This window comes from Meriones unguiculatus, chromosome 17 (assembly GCF_030254825.1).
Source record: "Meriones unguiculatus strain TT.TT164.6M chromosome 17, Bangor_MerUng_6.1, whole genome shotgun sequence".
Lineage (NCBI taxonomy): Eukaryota > Metazoa > Chordata > Mammalia > Rodentia > Muridae > Meriones > Meriones unguiculatus.
Window position 1 is genome coordinate 98,466,720 of NC_083364.1, and position 17,305 is coordinate 98,484,024.

General features: G+C 43.7%; 1 protein-coding gene across 3 annotated transcripts in view; it reads right to left on the reverse strand.

The window, feature by feature from the left end:
* Window positions 1-17,305, reverse strand: part of Dscam (DS cell adhesion molecule) — a 547,677-nt gene that overhangs the window by 439,371 nt on the left and 91,001 nt on the right. For all 3 annotated transcript variants that reach the window (XM_060370834.1, XM_060370835.1, XM_060370836.1), the window contains exon 2: window positions 8,787-9,104. In XM_060370834.1, coding sequence (XP_060226817.1) covers window positions 8,787-9,104 — 318 coding nt within the window. The remainder of the gene's footprint in view (window positions 1-8,786; window positions 9,105-17,305) is intronic.

A 17,305-nucleotide genomic window follows, 5' to 3' on the forward strand; every position in this document is an offset into this window, starting at 1 on the left:
TTCCAGAGGACCTGGGCTCATTTCCCAGCACCCACACGGCAGCTCACATTTGCAGCTCCAGGTCTGGAGAATCTGATGCCCTCTTCTGGCCTCCACAGGTACATACACACACATACACAGATTCATGCAGATACAAGAATGTAAGTAAATACTTTTAAAATATAAAGATATTAATGTGTACTGTTTTCTTTTTTGTGCTCTTTCTCCCAGTGGGTTTTTAATTATTAAGTTAATGTCATACTCATGAAGACAGAGGAAAAATCACAAGGTAAAGATGGGCTCTCAACATTGCCCAGAGCCCCTGTCTAACAGTGAGCACTGTGCATGCAGCTATGACGGCCCTGCTGGGGACAAGCAGGGGGCCCCAACCTCCTTGCTAGGACACCCTTGGCATTTGAACTAGAAGTCAGCTACAGCGACTATTTGGCCTCCTGCAATAGGGAGGCACACATGGCTCAAGATACCAGGGGTCAGAGGGACAGTAATGGTCAGCAGGTGGGCCAGGGAGATGCAACCTAAATGGGCACAAAGGGACCAGACAGTGGTTAGAGACCAGCTGGAAACCCAACCTCGCACTCCAGAGGCTCCAAGCCCTCATCACATGCTCCATTCTCTCACTGTGTATTTTCTTTATCTTCACACCTTTATCTGCTTTTCTTATTTTTATATTACATTAGGCAATAATAATTATTTCACAAAGCATGTTTTAGGAATTGTTCCTCCCAGGTTTGCCTTTCATGCCCCTAACACTGTGTACAGTGGAGCAGAAATTTAAAATTTTGATAGAATCCAGTGTAACAACTTGATCTATTACAGATTATGTAATGTGTAATAATCACACCCAAGAAATCTTCACACAAGGCTACAAGGATGCCCTGTCATCTCTACCCAGGGATTTTCACAGCTGCTGCTTGATATTTAGACCCAGGAACCACTTTGAGTTGACTTGAATGTATGTTTAAGGCTTGAGTCAGACCTTGATTTTTGATGTATGGATTCACAATTTTATCAGGCTCACTTACCGAGATAACTGTCCATTATCCACTAAATTACCTGAGCATCTCTTTATCACTCCTTGATACCCATAGATGCTTTATTCTGCTGTACTACTTATGTTTATAACCATTATTCTTACAAATATTAAAATGAATGGTGTTTGCTGTCCTGAGTCATTGTTCATTTTCTAAGATTTTTGCTCATTCTACATCCTTCATGTTTCTGTATGCTTTTTAGAACCAACGTGTTGAGTTTTATTTTTCAAAAGCCTTCTGGGATTTTGGGAGCTTCTCTTGAATCCACAGACATTTTGGAAAGAGACAACATCTTAAAACCGAACCCCCAGCTCATGGGAAAATTGTTTCTCCTTTAAGTTCTGTCTCCTTTAGCTGCTGCAGGCTTTTGTTGTTGTGTGTAGTGTTCTTCCCATTTGGGGTGAGATTTATTCCTAAGTATTTCTTGGTTTTTATTCCATTGTAAATAGTGCTTTAAAACCGTCTAATAATTGTGTGTGTGTGTGTGTGTGTGTGTGTGTGTGTGTATTCTTGAATGTGTATGAGTGTTGAGTTGAATACCAAGGTTTTGACAGGCCCACTTATTAGCCCCCATAGTTTTTTAAATCTATCACACCAGATTTTCTGCATTCATAATAACATTAGCAAAGAAGTATGGTAATCTTTTTAAGGTGAGGGGGGCAGGTGTACTGTATGTGGGGGCCTGGTGCATATTCATGTATGTGTCCAGGCCTGTGGAGGCCAGAGGTTGACATCTGGAGTGTTTCTCGTTTACTCTCTATCTCATTAATGGAGGGCAGGACCCTCCGAGTCCAGAGCTCATTGACTCAGCCTGCTGCAGAGACCCCACTCCACCTTCCCAGGTGAAGAGCAGGTGGCCACCACACCCACTGGGCACACAGAGGACCCCAACACCTGTCCTCATAATTGCACACGAGTGCTTTGTTCACTGAGCTGGGCCCCCACCTAAACTTCTGTTTCTGCAACATCTTGTTTCTTTTCTTGTCACATTGTCCGGGCTACAACTTCTAATGCAGTTCTGAGTGGAAGCAGTCAGAGCAGAACCTGGATTGCTTTCAGCTTCTGAGGAAGCCTTTACTCCTTGACCATCATTTCTGGTGTTAAACAGACCTGGATTTCTGCCTTTGTTAGAATGAGAAATTCACTCCTGCTCTGAGTCCTCTGGGACTTCTGCTTCATAGTAATAAATTATGGATTTGCTAATAACTTCCTGTATCACATAATATTATCTCATTGTTTTCACTTTTATGATGGCATTAAAGTGAATTCACTGATTGAGTTTTCCAGCCTAAAGCCAATCTTGCCTTCTGGAGATATCCTTGTGTGGACATGGAATATTCTTATGTGTTATTCAATTCAATTTGAAAAAGGATTGAGGCATTTTATATCAACTTTGAGAGACACTTGTTTATAGTTTTGTTTTTCTCATAATACCTGTGTCATATTTAGGATCAGGGTATTGTTAGCCTAAAATGATTTGAGAAAATATTAAATCTTGTTCAATTTCCTGGAATATTTACCTTTGCATTTTTATTATTTCTGTCATGTTTATTAGAAGTCAAAGTGAAGCCATATGAGCCATAGATTTTATCATAGGAAATTTTTGTTCACAAATTCAATCTTTAATTCTTGAGTGAGTTTTGAGATTTTGAGTCTTTAGACTGATTGTTCATTTCATATATGTTGTCAAATTTATATATGTATATATACATATATTTGTTTTTAATGTTCACTTATTATTATTCTAACACTTCTGAAGCGTGTGTATGTCCTTCCTAGTGTGGAGAAGTCATCTCTTTCATTCCTGATGTCAACACTGAGCCCTCTCTTCTTTTCCTCTTCCATCTGAACAGCAGTGTGTAAATTTTATCAGTCCTTGTAAAGAATCCACTTCTAGTTCCACAGAATCCTCTGATGCTTTCTGGTCATTCTCTCTGACCTTTCTGGTCTGACCTTTATTTTCTTTCTGATATATTTTTTATTTCCTCTTTCTATTTAAATAGAAAATGAGATCACTCTTTGGAACCTGTCTTTATGTTCCACATCAGATGTATTGAGGGCTACCCATTCTGTCCTCTCTACTGCTTCGATAAGATTCCCCAATTATTTTTGTAACATTTGTATTAACATGTATTAATTATGTATAATAGGCTTCATTATGACATTTTTATGCATGTAAATAATGCATTTTGATCATATTCACCCTATTACCCTCTCTTGTTTTCTTCTCAACTTATGCCATCTCCCTTTCACTTTCATGTATATTTTATTTCTTTGCTGACCCAGTGAGTTTCGTTTGGGTTGGTGATAGGAATGAGAGATGTCACAGCAGAAACATGAGTCCCTTACCTGTGGCTTCAATACCAAAGAAAATGTCTCTCCAGCCCATGGCAATTGTTAGCTGCCAATAGATTCTCAGGGAGGGGTTGGGCCTGTGAGTCTCTCTTCCCTCCAATACATGACCGTGTGCAGGTCAGATGCAGGTAATCAAAGCTGCTGTAAGTTCAGGAGTGTAGTGCTACAAAGCAGCATTCCTCCACCCTTCTCCTCCACCCTCCCCCTGGTTTTTAAAAACTTTCTTGTGGACCCTGGAACTGATCCAAAATTATATTATCTCTGCAAACTTGTAACTTTTCTTCTGTGGTTTTTGCTTATTATTATTTATGTACGTATATGTTTCTATAAACTCACATGTGGGTACCCACAGAAGTCAGAAGAGAGTGCTAGATACCCTGGAGCTGGTTTTTGTGAACCATTGACATTTGCTGGAAACCAAACTGCTTTTCTTAAAGAGCAGGAAGAACTTTTGAGCCCTGAGCCATCTCTCTAGCCCTAAGACATATACCATTTAGAAGTGTATTTTATACCCAAATATTGGTCAGTTGTAATTCTGTTCACCTTCTTCTCACTGTGTTGCACCAGCTTGCATACTATATACTTTGATGTTCTGCTATCTGGTGCTATGATAGTCATAGCAAGTTAATTAATTTATCTTTTTATCTTATGAGATGACCTCTGTAAGTTCTGTATTATTCTTGGATATAAAACATACTTGCCTGCTAACAAGTTGTAAATCTACTCCATCTTCCTGGCAGTGCTTTACCCTGATTTGTCTGCATGACTATCCTTTTACCCTGAACCAATTTGACCTGGACATGGGAGGAGTGTGCCCCCTAAAGGTCCATGGTCTGGAACCTTCCTCCCCAGTGGGATGGTGACAACATGAGGTGTGCTGCGGGGGGAGGGGACTGGGTTATGATAGTACAGCTTCTAGAAGGGATTGACGTGCTTCTTGTGGGATTCCAGTCAGTTCCCATGAAACCAAGTTGCTAGGAGAAGAATAAGTGTGGTCCTGAAACTTGAGTTTCTGTGTGCCCATGTAGTAACTCCTCTTTCCTTTTCTACCACGCTGTGACCAGGCTAAGAGGCCCTCCTGAGGAGTAGCTGTCCTGTCTTGGACTTGCAGCCCTCAAAAAATGTGAGCTACATAAACTTCTTTGAGAAACAAAGTCTGTGGCTTCAGGTACTTAATTAAGCAGCAGACAAGACACTAGTCTGTTCTTTGTATATTTTTGTTTCCAGGGGGTTTCTCTTAAGCAATGCCAAATCCAGTGTTTTGACTGACAAAACTTGAATGGTTGCATGTGACCCCAGCACTGAATAACCTTACATTTGATTTCACCATGTTGCTCCCTGATTCCTTTATTATCACTGATCTCTGTTTATTTTATTTTTTTGGATTACTGTTGTTAGAGATTTATTTATTTTATATGTGAGTGTTTGCATTCACTTATGTCAATGTGCCATGTGTGTACAGTGACTGCAGAGTCCAGAAGAAGTGATCAAATCCTCCAGAACTGAGCTTACAGTCACTAGTGAGCTGCCATGTGGTGCTAAGAACAAACCCAGGTCGTGTGCAAGCAGCCAGTGGCGGCTGAACTGCTAAGCCGTCTCTCCAGCCCCAGGTTTTGGATTGTTTTCATAATGACTACCATTTCCCTTCTTGGTAGCCTCATTCACTGTAATATTTTGGTTTGTTATTCCCACATTGCTTCAGACTTACAGTGTATATCTTTAACTCATCACCATCCACAGTAAGATGGTATTACACCATGGCATGCTTAGTAAAAGAATTGTACTATTAGATTTTCCTGACTTTATGCTAGGTTTTAATGCTCCGAGGGTCAGACATCAGTATCAGCTTTGCTTAAATTTCAGTAACTTTGGACAGAGTGCAGGAAATCTTATGGAAGAAGAGGGAAATAGAAAGACCTAGAAGGGACAGGACCTCCACAAGGAAAACAACAGAACCAATTATGTTTTAAATGACATAAAATTAGTACAAAGAGACATCAAAGATAGGTAAATTCTTCCTAAACCGGCAAAGCACTCTTCTTGCTAAAGGCACACCAAAAATGTATGCATTAAATGCAGCAAGAGGGGCAGATCAGACTATGTGGTTTCTTCTGAAACTAGACACTGGGCTGATAAACGTGGAAGGTCAAGGTCTAGAACTCAGAAGAGCCCAGACAAACATTGATGTGGAAGAGCCTATTTGTCATTATCTCTCCCCTTTAAAGGCTCTCACTGCAGCTCTTACTTGCACACCTATGAATGAAGCTGTTGTGAGCACATGTATAGCTCTGTGTCCTCCAGCCACAAACATGAAGCAGTGCGAAGGCAAATCCCAGGCCAGCTGGTTTTTGCTCCTCCAGGATCTAGTCTTGGGAGCTGTGGGCTGGTGTATTTGTACCTTTCCAGGAGTTTTTCCTTTGCTTTGTTGTTAGTTCAGATAAAAGGTCCCTGCTACACCATCTGGCCATAAGTTACTGTCATTAGGCACAGTTTGCTCAGGAAAAAGCAGGTGATGAATGTGTTTGCCCTTCCTGAGCTCCTGCAACTCACTGCTGTTTGCTAATTGGCAAGCACAGACAGGCAAAGGACAGCAGCACAACAGTAGCCCATGTGCACCCAAGTCTTTGGACAGGAAGTGTTTCACGTTAGAACTATTATTCAAAGTTAATGAGGCACAGTAAGCAGAAACACCTCCACTTTCAGGCACCTATGCCTGAGTCAAAATCATACACAGACTATAAGAGCCAGAGAGGATCAGGGTGAAAGATGACAGGTCTGTTTGCATTCATGAACAGAGTAGCTGTGTTTACCTGCATAAGACCTGCACAAGATCAAGACAGTAAACATTTCAGCATGGAAGGGAAAGGATCATCCTGCTAAAGCTGGAAGATATTAGTAGCTGATAGCCACTCAAGAAGGGAGAGTGGTTTTCCTCAAGAGTGTTCCAGACCCGTGTATATACAGACCCGTGTATATATAATCGAACTCACTGGGTCGTTAACTAAAACAGGAAGGAGGTGCTAGGATGGATCCAGGAAGAACTGGAGGGAAAAATGGGGTGGGGAGCAAATATTCCCCAAATACATTATATACATGTATAAACTTTTCAAAGAATAAATTTAAAAATAAACTAAACTGGTGAACCTTGATGAGGACTTGAACTCCATGCTGCGAAAGAAAAAGTAAGGGTGCAATGGGTCTTTCCAGAATGAGCCTTGAGGCCTAATCCTGTTGGGTGACATAAGCGACCCAATGAGAGAGAACTCCTCAGCTCCACCCTGTGGTTCTTCCCTCAGGAGGGAAGCAGCATTTGCACTCAGTAAACAGTCTAAAGGGTTAAAGGAGTGCTGGGAGGATGGCCCAGTTGCCAAGCCTGTGTTCAGCCTGTGAAAGCAAAGCACCTGAGCTCAGTCCCTAGCACTGAAGAATAATTAAATGAATAGAAGGAAAGGATTAATACAAACACAATTTGCTCATAACAGGAAGCAAAAATAAGTAAGGAAAGACGGTGGGAAGATGTTGGTGTCCGTGTTTCAAGTTCAAACTGACAGATATGTCAGTCCCAGCACACCAACAGCAACCATGCACCTGTGCAAAAGGGGCAGCAGGCACACTTTATGACATCAGTCCCTTCAAAGCGTCAGTATCCAGCACAAGCTGTTGGTGCTGTGACAAATTTGGAGGATACAGGTGAGGGAGCTGGAGCAATGGCTCGGTGGGTGAAGTGCCTGCTGCATGAGAGGACCTGAGTTGGGCTCCCCAGAACCCATGTAAAAGCTGGGCATGGTAGTACCCCCTTGCAATTCCAGTGCTGGGGGCCAGGTGCCCAGAGACCTGGAGCTCACCCACCAGCCTACACAAATCAGCCAGCTTCAGGCTCAGCGAGAGGCCCTAGCTCAAAGAACAAGGTGGAAAGTGACTAAGCAAGACACCCAGTGTAAACATTCAGGCAGGTTGTGTCTGCACACTCACCACTCACACCCACACACAAACAAGTGAGAGCGGAGCACTGAACCGCTCCACCCCACAGAAAACCCAAGTCAGAAATCACGGATCCAAACACAGAGAAAGCTCTCTGAATTCCCGCTCTTTCTACAGCTGTATTTTGTGGACTATAAATAAATGCTCTTAGCACCTTGCTAATATGCTTAACAGCCAAAAGCATCCAGGGTGTCTCTGCTTATCAGGCTGTGAGGTCCCGTACCCAAATTTCATTTGCTTTATTTTAACAATTTGACACATGGCGTGTTCCCAGATTCTGATTAAAGCCAATCTTCTGATTTTTTCCAAGTACATTCTTTGAATGTTTGAGGGCTGAGGAGCAGGCAATATGAGTCACTTTTAAATGTATGATTGCTTATATCAAAATGATCCTATGTGGACTCTCAAACATCACATACTTAGCTCATGCCCTGGTGTCCTTCAGCACCTCCTCAGCCACTGTAAAGATTCTTACGTTTTCAACACTGAGCAAGACAACCATCAAGATCACACCCAGCCATTCATTGTGTTACGTCACCCTCCCCAAGCATTTCTAGACTTGGAGGTGACTTTGTAGCAATGACAAGTTTTTAAAAATACAACACGTAGTTTAAGGGAACACATTTCAGCAACGTTTTCTGCCCTCGGGAATGTGAACACAGCCTTTTTATGTCAACGGGAAGGTCAGGCTACTGCATCAACTCTTCCCACCCTAGCACATAGTTATGCCATGCTTCCCCCCCAGCTCTAGTTGCGACCTTTATTTTTCTCCATTTCTCCTCCCTTCAGGTGTGGGGCAGGGAAAGGGTGGAAGTGTGCACGGTGTGAGCCAGGGAAAACATGAATCAAAGTGCCGTACTGTGCAAATGCAATAAAGTTGGCATGGCGTTTGATAACCATTAAATTCATGTGAGCATGAGTGTAGTATTACATACATACATACTTATATATAACACATACATGGCACATGACACATATGCACAGGCATGCACATACTCATGACAAAGGGCAAGTGGAAGACATCAGGTCCTGCTCTATCACTTTCCCACTTTATCCCGAGACAAGAGCTCTCTGTGAACAAAGAGCTAGGCTGGCAAACACGAATCCTTAGGGATCCTCCTGTTTCCACCCTTCACTGTGCTGGGGTCACAGGGATGTGGCCATATCTGGCTTTTTCATTTGTATGTTAGTGGTAGCATACAGACTTAGGTACTCACGCCTGGCAGGCCTGTCCTTTAGACAGGGCCTTCTCCTAGCCCACAGAACACTATCTTTTAAAGTCAAGGACACTACAGTCAAGGACACTTCAGAACCGTCAGCACCAGCAGTGCCCACAAGAGCTGATGAGGCTCCCCAGATCCCCAGCATTCTGGGCATTCTCCTCCCATCCAAGCAGGCCCAAGGAAGGGGAGTACTTACCAGCCTTGATGTGGACATCCTGACTTCTGATTTTCCCTGAAGGATTTTCAGCTGTGCAATAGTAAGTATTATCGTGGATTAAGGTGCTGAAGCTTGAAGGAGGAAAGGGGAAAATTTGGAGGGTGCCATTGGGATGGACGTGGCGGATCCCAGGGACATCATAGATCTCTTCGCCTGTCGCTAGGTACCATCTGAGAGTCACAGGAGGGATGCCTGCAGCTGGGCAGGGCACCAGGGTCCCCGACGTGCTTGCGAACACTACCTCTTGCAGCGATGCATTGACAAAGTAGAGGCTGGAGTGGGGCTCTTCACTGAAAACTGCAAGAAACAACACAGACCTGTCAGTCAGCCTCTCAGGTTCCTCTGAGAAACCACTGAGGATTCCACTACGCCTCAGTACTCAAGATACTACAGAGTCTAAGTCTCAGATACTCAAAATACTAAATTGCTCAAGATACTACAGAGAGTCTCTTGGTCTGGGGGACAAGGAATGATGGCAGCTGGGTTCATGATCCGTCTGCAGCAGACACAATCTCAGGCGGAATCACGAGCCGCAGTGCACAGCCATGACTGTCTCTGTCTCTCTGCTGACCACAGCTAAACTTTGCATTAACTTTAGATGCACTGACTCCTCTCCTTCTCATTGGAACCCAAGTCTTCTGGAGACCAGGGCCCAGCTGTTCTCACTACCTTCTGGGACACACGGTCCTACCAAGGGCCCCTCCATACAAAAAAAGCAGGGAGTAAAGCCCCATGGCCAGGCCTGGGACTGAAGACTCCATTTACAATCCACACTGAGGCCCATCTTTGGATGGAATAAGCCACAACTTTAAAAGGTAAAAACTAAAGATGGCATATATAGCATTTTAAAAGGAAATGAAATGTCATAGCAGCAATGCACATTTTGATGGAAAATTGTGGTAATAAAGAGAACTGTGACAAGGCGCTGCTCCACAGCTCCACCCTGCAGCCTCTGTTCCAGCATGGATGTTTGCACTTACGGACTACCTACCCACTGGCCTTGTCTGTGTAGTTACACCACAGAATCACACACAGAACTGCATCTTTCTTTATAGAGAACACGAGCATGTCTTTGTGGTGAGTACTTGACAGGACATGACTTTCGGAACTATTTTCCTCATCTTTCGATCTAAATTGTTTCTGTTTTAATGCCCAGGAATCAAACATCTGAGATTGGTCCACACACATTTATTTGTTTGTTTGTTTGTTTGTTTGTTTTAACTCATTTGGTGAGTGTCTTTGTTTTACTCCTTGTCAAATCCAGGAGGAGGAGTATTTGTATGCAAAACAATGAAACTCAACTGTTAGAGCCCAAAATACAAACATGTCTAATGACAGTGAACAGGGTTGCTCAGACATCCTTCTTTCTAAACGCAGATGCACACCCAGCCATGCACTGCAGAGAGAAGGGGATTCCAGTAAGCAGCATGGCGTGCAGGTAACTTGGTACAGCCTCATCAGACTGCTGACCGGGTCAAGAGCTTCTTAGTGGTCACTCTGCAAATCTACACTAAAAAGGAGCAACCAGGCAAAGAGAAATGCAAAATGTACAGCTTGAAGAGAAAAGGAGCACCAGAATACGTAATATTGGAGCCAAGTCCTGTGTTCATGGAGATAAAAAGTTTAAAGAAAAGCTTGATGCTAAATGGAATAAAAGGAGTAGTAACCTCTGGGCAAAACCTCACCCAGCTAACCCTCTGACTTGTGAAGAGGAATTAAAGGAATGCTTGAGCAGTGAAAGAAACCATCAACAAAAGAAAGCTGATGCAAATGTAATCAAAGGAAGAAGGGTTGAGGTTCCAGGTGCGGCAGCAGAACTAGGCAGCTTTAGCCAAGAGCTTCTGGATTTAAAGTCAAGAAGAACTCAAGAAAGGGATTGTGAAGTCTCTTCCCAGTTAAGGAAAGCCACTGAGGTCAGGCCTGTGGCTGGGGTATCTCTTCATGGAGGTCTAGAAAGGCCATTAATTGAAGCTGTGAAGGTGAGGCATGGATTGTGCTGGAGAGTTGAAGATGCCAGAGCTATGGGAAGCCTACCAAGGAAAGCTGCAGGCCAAGCATGGAGCCAAGCCAAGACAGAGAAGCGTGCTGCAATCAACAAAGCTGAAAGGAGAGCTGAATAGCACTTTGACATCAGACATGGAGAGGCAGGATTTGGAGTTTTCCCTGTTGGGTTTCAGTCTTGCTTTCGATCAGTATTTCTTTTTTCATTGGTGCCCCTTTCCTTCCTTTTGGAATAGTAATTTATATTCTGTGCCACTGACTGTTGGAAGTATGTGATCTGCTTTTTATTTTAATTTTATAGAGGGTTACAGTTAAGAGATTTTCTTGAGTCTCAAAGAGACTTTAGACATTTAGATAGTGTTGAGACTGTGAAAGGCAATGGGGACTTTTTAAGTTGGACTAAATTCATTTTGCATTATGACGACATGGATACAAGCCTATGGGGAGGACAGGGTGTGAGGGGTTGGGTAACACTGGCCTCACAGATGCACATTTTTGTATCCTTAGTGCCCAGGCTAATCATTGGGATGGATCAAGAGGCTTTATTGGCACAGATGTGTCACTCTAGGCTTTGAGGTCTCGAAGCCCAGGGTCTCCCCCTCTCTGCCTGTGGATCAGTAGCTCTCCACTACTTCTCCAGTGCATGTCTGCCTGCTGCTCTTCCCTCTGCATGAGAATAATGGACTAAGCCTCTGAAACTGTACACAAGCCCCCAATTAAATGCTTTGTATATGTGTGAGAGAGAATTGCCTTCGTCATGGTGTCTCTTCACAGGAGTAGAATGCTACCTAAGATAATCTTGTTTTCATGTTTCTTGGTAATATCAAGAGGTCACCTCAAACCACTGACAACACCATCAGAAGATGTGTTCTTGAACTGAGTTGTGGGATGTTTCTCAGACTGTATCCCATTGCTGGTTCAGACAGACTGTATTTTAAGAAAACTTTCGTTATAGTTATATAAAAGTTCATATGCAAAATAGGTATGACTAATCATTGCCCTCTTGATTGAACTTGGAATGTCCAGGAGCCACACCTCTGGGCATGATCAAAAGCTTTGATAGAGGTGGGAAGACTGACCTGGGATGTAACTGGTGCTATTAGGGACTTGGATTATGGACCAAAGCCAAAGGATGAGAGCAACCGGAATACCATCCCTTTCTGTTTCTTTTCTTTCTTTTTTTTTTTTTTTAATATATATCAGCGTGAAGGTATCAGATCCCTGGAGCTGGAGTTACAGACAGTTGTACGCTGCCATGTGGGTGCTGGGAATTGAACCTGGATCCTCTGGAAGAGCAGACAGTGCTCTTAACCACTGAACCATCTCTCCAGCGCCCCTTCTGTTTCTTGACTGTGGATATAGTGTGACCAGCCTTACTTGCTGCTATGATATGGCCACCGTGGTGGACTGCACCCTCAAACTATGAGGCAGAATAATCCCTTACTTACTCTTTTACTTTCAAGTATTTGTCACAGCAAATGAAAAACAGTAAGTAATGCAGCGATGCCAACTGTACAAAGTCTAATACTCAATATTCTAAAAATGTCTAACAAATGCTGCTTATTCACCACTGTCTCATCTCATATTAAGGTGGTAATACAAATGCCCATTTATAATTTGTCAATCCTTTGGAATTTTTCTCATGCAACTTCTGTTTCACAAAATTGCAACTATTTTAAATATATTGGAATCATCATTCACAATCAGAAAACAGACTATTTATGGAAGCTGAAAAAGAAACACTCTCACGCAGCAGACATCCAGGTACCCAGAGATTCAAGACAAGCTTGAACCCTTCACTGTGGAGAGAGATGAATGTTTGCTCCCATAAGGCCTACACAGTCTGGATGAGACACACCAGAGGACATCATCAATCTGTACATCTCAAAACACTTGGTGGTGGACAGCCTCACACACCCGTTTCCCAATGCTTCCTTGAGGCCAACGGCAGATGACCTATAAGCTTGTAGACCCAGTGTTCAGGAAAGCTAGTGTCCTGTTGAGCATGAGGCCTTCTGTGACACCAATGGGACCAGACAGACAGACAAGTGTCTGTTGGTTAGTGACAGACATTTTTAGGGCACTGAGATATTAAAGAACCTGCTTTTTTGTTGCCCATATGAGCTGTAGCTTTCTGTCTGGGAAAGTCCTAACATCACCAATGAAGGACAGAAGGGCTAGCTTTCTCTCTTGTAAAAACACACATGACTGCAAGTTTCATGACCTCATATACCCTGGATTGGTTAGAATTGGGTTTGCTCACCTGGGAAAGTGCTCGCCTTACAAGTCTAAGGCCCTAAGTTTGATCCACAGAACCTATGATTACAAGGCCACTTGTGGTACCAAGGCTTGCAATCCCAGTGCTAGGGAGACAGAAACAGGGGGAGTCCTGGAGCTAGCTGGCCATCCAGCCCAGACTAGCTGGCAATTGCCAGGACAGTGAGCAAACTTGGCTCAAAAAAGTTAACGTAGGGACCAGAAAGATTGCTCAGTGGGTAAAAGGACTTGCCAATATGAACCTGATGCTGACTTTGCTGTAGATTCCACATAAAAAAGCCAGATGTGGTGGTGTGCATCTGAGATCCAAGTACTCCCAAAGCAAGACAGGAGGAAAGACAAAATAATCACCTGCGAGCTCACAGACCAGCAAGTCTGGAGTACAAAGCACGGCAGACACAGAGACCCTACAATAGGGGGAGAGGCAGAAAGATTCCCTAAATCTGTCCTCTGACCTCCATCCCTGCACATACAGACCTGTGCACACATGCACACTCACCCACCACCTGCAGATATGAGCACATACACTTCCTTGTTTTTTAAGGTATCCTGGTTGGAAAGCTTCATGAGGAGATGCCTGGCTGCCATCAGCTTTGAGCAGGAGCTCCATCAAGAAGCACTGTCAGCCAGCGGCCCACAGTGGGAAGTACGTCAGAAAGGACTATTTCTTAGGCAAACAGAACATCACACCACAGATGTATCAACACTGTGCACCAGCCGCATGACCTAATAATGGGAGAGCAGGTAGGGAAGAGATGAAAGTCATATGTCCCTTACATTCTGTTCACTCTGCCCTTCCGGGACATTCAGCAAGCCACGCAAATGCCAGTCCACACAGCCGCAGCACCCTCCATGTCTCTCAGTTACTATAACAATGTGGCTGATTCCCTTCTGTGAAACCCAGTCTAGGCCAGCTTTGTGCTTGAGGCTTGGGGCTCTCCAAATATCTGACAGGGGACAGATGTTTTTTTCTCTTGGTGACCCTGGGTCTGAGCAAAGCTAATGACAGCTGAGCCAGCAGGTAAGAGAGCTGCCACTCCTGAGAAAAGCATGGAGAAAGACACATGATGTGAAAGCTATATCCTTTGAGGACTTATCAGTGAGTGGAAATCTTCAGCAAAGCTTCCTAAGTCAGAATATGGAAACCATCACTAGCTAAGAGATCTACTCAGAGCAGAGACTAGTTCAACATCGCAGTTTTCAACTCAAATAAAAACGTGGATGCTAGCACTGTAATTTTACAGTTGAGCTTTCTAAGAAACTGACATTACCCCAAACATATTGTTAGGAATGAGGTAACTGTCATTCTTCAGGGCTAATTAATTCCACCCAGATTTCCCCTGCATTAATCTTCTGCCAACTCAATTGTGTGTAATGGAAACTAAATAAAACTTGGTCATATCTGAATTTATCCTCTCTATCCTGAAAGTAGTCTTGCCAAGAATAGCCAAATCTTTGAAACTATAAATGTATATGAGAAATATTGCTCAATTAAATGTACAGCTTATTGTTGAAGGCCACATTCCAAGAGCCAGCTTGTGAAATGCCTTAAATGAATGTATAAAAAAGAGTATAGATATTTAATCTTAGTAAAAGGTACATGATACGTGGAGGGGTCTGGTCACTCCTCATATTTTTAAGGCTTTTCCTCCCTCTTTGACTTCATACCACTGGTCTTAATAATATAACCCAAATCTATTCTTTATGCTATGCAGCATGGTAGTGAATGCCTGTAGCCCCAGGTCACAGGAGGCTGAGGCCGGAGGGACTCTGTGAGTGCAAGACCGTCTTGGTCTACATAGTGAGTTCTAGGACAGCCAGGGCTATATAGTGAGATGAAAGAAAGAAAGAAGGAAAGAAAGAAAGAAAGGAAGGAAGAAAGAAAGGAAGGAAGGAAGGAAGGAAGGAAGGAAGGAAGGAAGGAAGGAAGGAAGGAAGAGAGAGGAGGGAGGGAGGAAGGAAGAGTATTCATTCTCCAGTCTCAAGCAAAAGGAAGCCCAGATTTGTTCAGAATGATTTTGTGTTTACTGTCTATGGGGTCACGTGAAAACTGAAATAATGGAATTTCATGCTACAGAGTTGCCTTTGGTCCCTCTGTGATCTGGACTTTCCCTGCTCAGGGCTCGGTCACCCTCCAAGGGACTTACATATGTCAAAAACCACAGAAAGCTAAGCAGACTGCTTGGCATGCACTTGTGCGAGATCCTGGGGAAGCCACTGAAAACAGCCAGGGGGCTGGGCTCCAGAGACAGCTTCCCTTAGCTGCAGACTTGGACTGTCTTACAGTTGTCACATATGGCACAGGCGCCAGGGACACAGAATGTTCCACACAAAAGAAAAACAAATCCACATCCAGTTTCCTTAAAATGTAGACATGGTTGAGTGGGGGAGAACTCATACGAAAGGTAATAATAAAACTCATCCCATGGGAACGTTCATTGAGCACTAGCTGTATACCAGGCTTTGGATAAGGCCCTGGCAACACACATGTCTAGGGCCATCCACAGGACACATTAGCCTGGAAACCTAAGCAGTTAGGATTCTATCTGCTGAGTGCTCCAGAGGAATGCAACCCCGGTCAGGGAAGGTGGAGAATGCTTTCCATGTGACGAAAGAAAACAGCACAAACAGAAAATGTAGCATGCTAACACTGAGTGCCATAGTCAGGAGAGAACCGAGAAGGTCTCTTGTGCTAGATTGTTTTAACTGTCAACTTGATTAGACTCAGAATCAAATGGACACCTCAATGAGGAACTGTCTAGATCGGGCTGCCCGGTGGGCCTGTCTGCAGGGGCTGTCTGGATTGTCCCGTGGGGTGGGAAGATCTAGAGCAGCATTGGTGGCACTATCTTATGGGCTGGGTCCTGGACTGTGTAAGAATGAAGAAGCCAGCCAAGTCTAAGCATAGAGCAAGCATGGCAGCAAGGATGTCTCTTGGCTCCTGACTATGAACATGGTGCTTTCAGCGCCTGCCTCAACTTCCCCTCAGTGATGGATTATAACCTGAATTGCAAAAAGGAACTCTTCCACCCCATTTCACAGCAAGGGAAATGAAACTAGATAGTGCCGACCAACCAACTTCAGGACATGGCTGAGCCATGGAGGTTTCCCATAGACCAGGCTCCATCTCGAATCAGAGTAGTTGTGAAGACCCACAGAAGACCCTCACAAGATTGGGCTCATTCACAGCCTCTCATGGAGGGAGAAGGTAGGTCATGAGGCTCAGGAGAGCCATAGGAGTGACCTATGAGATCCTCGGGAGCTTGACCTTCCCCTCTCTGGGAGCATAAATGAGGTAGCAGATGAATGGGTGGGGCTCTTTTGTGCTGCAGCCACATTTGAGTCACCCATGCTCCTGTAAGGAACCCCAATAAGCTTACTGCTTCACCAAGCTGGAACTGAATACAATTCTTCCTTTAGTCTGTTGGTGCTCTCTACTCCTGGGTGAAGTCCCCAGGGGATGTCCCTCAGGAGAGCTATGTCAGAAGGGGCTTGAAGCTCTTATATTCCCCTTTCCTATAAATACTCATTCAACACATGCCAAGTGTCTGGCGTCTTCAAGACCTGAGAACATTAAGAATCAAGGCCCACAGTGTCACCAATATCATGGGCTAACGCAGAAAGCTCAGACAGAAAGCTAGATAGCTTGTTCTTGGTTCTGTAGCAAATTGGGAATTATACCAGTAGACACATTCTGAAAAGAAATGGAAATATATGTCTACACAAAAAAACCCTGCATACAAGTGTTCAACTCAGCATTGTTTATAACAAGCAATGTGGACACAACGTACGTGTTCATCAGGTGAAGAGCTGGCATGCAAAGTGCAGTTTACACATTCAATGGAAGACTGCATTGCAAACATCGAACCAAAGAACCAAAAACAAAAAGACAATGCCCTTCTGACACAAACTATAGTGAGGATGACCCTGGATGAAATTCTGCTGAGATCCTAAAGCCACAGAAGAGCACACACCATCTAACTACACTCACATGAAGTTTCCAAGAGAGGAAATTCTAGAGAGACAGAATGTAGATCAGTGGTTTTCCTGAGGCTAGAGTAGGGCTCAAGGGACCAGCTAAATGATACAGGGTTTTTCCCTCAGGTGTTAAAAATTCTCCAAAATGGATAGTTAGAGGCTGCACATTTGTGGGAAGTTTAAAACCACTGAATTACATGCTCTAACTTGGTTCATTTTATGGCAAGCATATTACATCATCA